At 57.5% G+C, this 2,452-nt stretch overlaps 1 protein-coding gene across 1 annotated transcript in view; it reads right to left on the minus strand.

Annotated features, from left to right (window-relative positions):
* The window catches only part of CDKL1 (cyclin dependent kinase like 1), an 8,526-nt gene extending 6,080 nt beyond the window's left edge, over positions 1–2,446 (minus strand). Inside the window, exons 1-2 of the mRNA XM_010712147.3 lie at positions 2,279–2,446; positions 486–607 (exon numbers count right to left, since the gene is read on the minus strand). Coding sequence (XP_010710449.1) covers positions 486–607; positions 2,279–2,446 — 290 coding nt within the window. The remainder of the gene's footprint in view (positions 1–485; positions 608–2,278) is intronic.
* Positions 2,447–2,452: the final 6 nt, after the last annotated feature.

Consider the following 2,452-nt stretch of genomic DNA (forward strand, 5'->3'; position numbering starts at 1 on the left):
GCTGACTCCCCTCCTGTCTGTAGGCTCCCTTTAGGTACTGAAGGCTGCAATGAGGTCACCCCACAGCCTTCTCTTCTCCAGGCTGAACAAGCCCAGCTCCCTCAGCCTGTCTTTGTAGGGGAGGTGCTGCAGCCCCCTGATCATCTTTGTGGCTCCTCTGGACCCTCTCCAACACCTCCCTGTCCTTCTTGTGCTGGGGGCTCCAGACCTGCACACAGCACTGCAGATGGGGCCTCACAAAGCAGAGCAGAGGGGGACAATCACCTCCCTGTCCCTGCTGGCCACCCCTCTGCTGATGATGAGCCACACCATGCAGGAGCACACGTGGGCTTATGGGCAGCCACAGGTAACCCTGGGCACCGTGATGAGAAACCTGTACCGGTATGAACGATATTCCTCTGGGAACTCTGCAGAGCTGCAGTGGGCTCCCATGGACAGCCCGGGCTCCTTTGCTCCAAGCTCCCAATGACAGAAGGGCCACTCACCCCCGGGGGTGCTTATCCAGCTCGTGGAGAACGGTGTGGTCGCAGTACTCAAAGACCAGGTGCAGCTTCCTCTTCCTCCTGAACACCTCCAGCAGGTTCACCAGGTTGGGGTGTTTCAGTTGCTGTAACACACAGCAGACAGGTCGGTTGGTTACTGCATGTACCCAGGCTTTGCAGCGCTATGAAAAGCAGCTCTCCTTGGGGAAGCACACACTAACAGACAAACACACAGTGAGGAAAACAAAGAGCTCCTCTGATAAGCGTAAAGAAACTACCTGGACTCAGCATCTCCAAGCTGTTGCCAGAATTTGGATGGGTTAACAAACACATTTCTAAGCAAGGGAGCTGCAAAGGGCATTGCCTAGGAGCCACACTAACCCTGTCTTCAAGGGGGGCTCTCCATCAAACAGAGCCTGCAAAGGAGCGGGGAGCAGAAATGCACAAGGAGCCGCAGCTGGGGAGCACCCCAAAAACCCCTGCTGCAATTCCCCCTGTGGGAAGCAGCAGTGTTGGTTTTCCACTGCCCCCAGTGGGGTCTGCATGCTGCAGCTCTGTTTTGCACATTTCCAGCACACTCCTCAGGATCCACCTGCTGCCCACTGCTCTGTCAGACCAACGGCACACAAGCACACCGTGTCTTTGGCAAACAGCTGCTGCTGGGCCGGGCACTGCTGCCACAAACAAGCTGTTACTATTGACAGAAGGCTGAGCAGCCAGCTCTGCACTCCGTAACCCAGCACTGCTGGGGCTGCTGCTGGCCCTGCGGCCCTCAGGATGCTGCTCCACCATCTGTGTTACCAGAGACTTCTGCAGTTCTCCTGCCTGCATCTGTAATGCCATTTAAATCTTAATGCATTGTTTGCTAAAACAGCACAGCTATCAGGCCTCCGTGCTCCTCTGACAGTAACATGGTGTTGTTACATATGTAGGGGCTCCATAAGGGATGAGTGGATAGCATGAGAGGCATCGGGAAACACTGTGACCTGCAGAAGTGTCCCTCTGCTTTGGGGAGCTGAGGGCCACCTCCAGAGAGCAAAGCTGGGCAGCTCTGTGGAAGGGAGAATTGCAGTAAGCAGCCATGGGCTGGGAGCATGGAGAAAGGAGCCGGGAATCACAGAATCCTAGAATTCCCGGGTTGCAAAGGAGCACAGTGCTGATCCAGTCCCAACCCCCTGCTGTGTGCAGGTGGCCAACCAGCAGCCCAGGCTGCCCAGAGCCACATCCAGCCTGGCCTTGAATGCCTGCAGGGATGGGGCATCCACAGCCTCCTTGGGCAACCTAAGGAACAGAACAGAACATCATTCTCTGCAGCTCTGTGGGGTTTTGTTAACTTCAGAGCCTTACAACCTTGGTGGACTGCAAGAATGCGGTGTGCCCAGGCTGACTGCATGGCTCCTGTGAAGAAAACACCTTCTAGGGCTCCTTCGGCGTTTGTAAAGCTGTTCTTCTCCTGCCCCGCTGTGGCTGCCCCCCTACCAACGCTGTGTTACAGCAAAGGAAGGGAAATGTAGGAACAAAGGGCTCCTATGGCTGTGGCGCGGCTGCCTCAGGGTGCCATGGAGACCAAACGAACACAAGAGCAGAAAGAGGCAGGCTGAGCAAAGGGCTGCGAGCCACAAAGCTACGGACACAACCTCCTGCTCCGGGGGAGAAACCCCCAAAACCACGAGGACAGAGGCCGGGTCAAACCATCGGGAGTGCGGCCATCCCTTCCATGGGCACAGCGGCCAGGTCAACCCCTCTCCGCAGCGCACCGGACGGATGCTCGCCGCTCCCCGCGCGGTGCCGCCCACCTTCAGCATGCGGATCTCCCGCAGCGCGATTTTCCGGATCACCGGGTCCTCTTCGGACTCCAGGAACTTCTTGATGGCCACGATCTGGCCCGTCTCCCTGTTGCGGCACTTGAAGACGACGCCGTACGAGCCCTCCCCGAGCTTGCCCAGCTTCTCGTAACGCTCCATGGCGCG

Source organism: Meleagris gallopavo, chromosome 5, assembly GCF_000146605.3.
Source record: "Meleagris gallopavo isolate NT-WF06-2002-E0010 breed Aviagen turkey brand Nicholas breeding stock chromosome 5, Turkey_5.1, whole genome shotgun sequence".
NCBI lineage: Eukaryota > Metazoa > Chordata > Aves > Galliformes > Phasianidae > Meleagris > Meleagris gallopavo.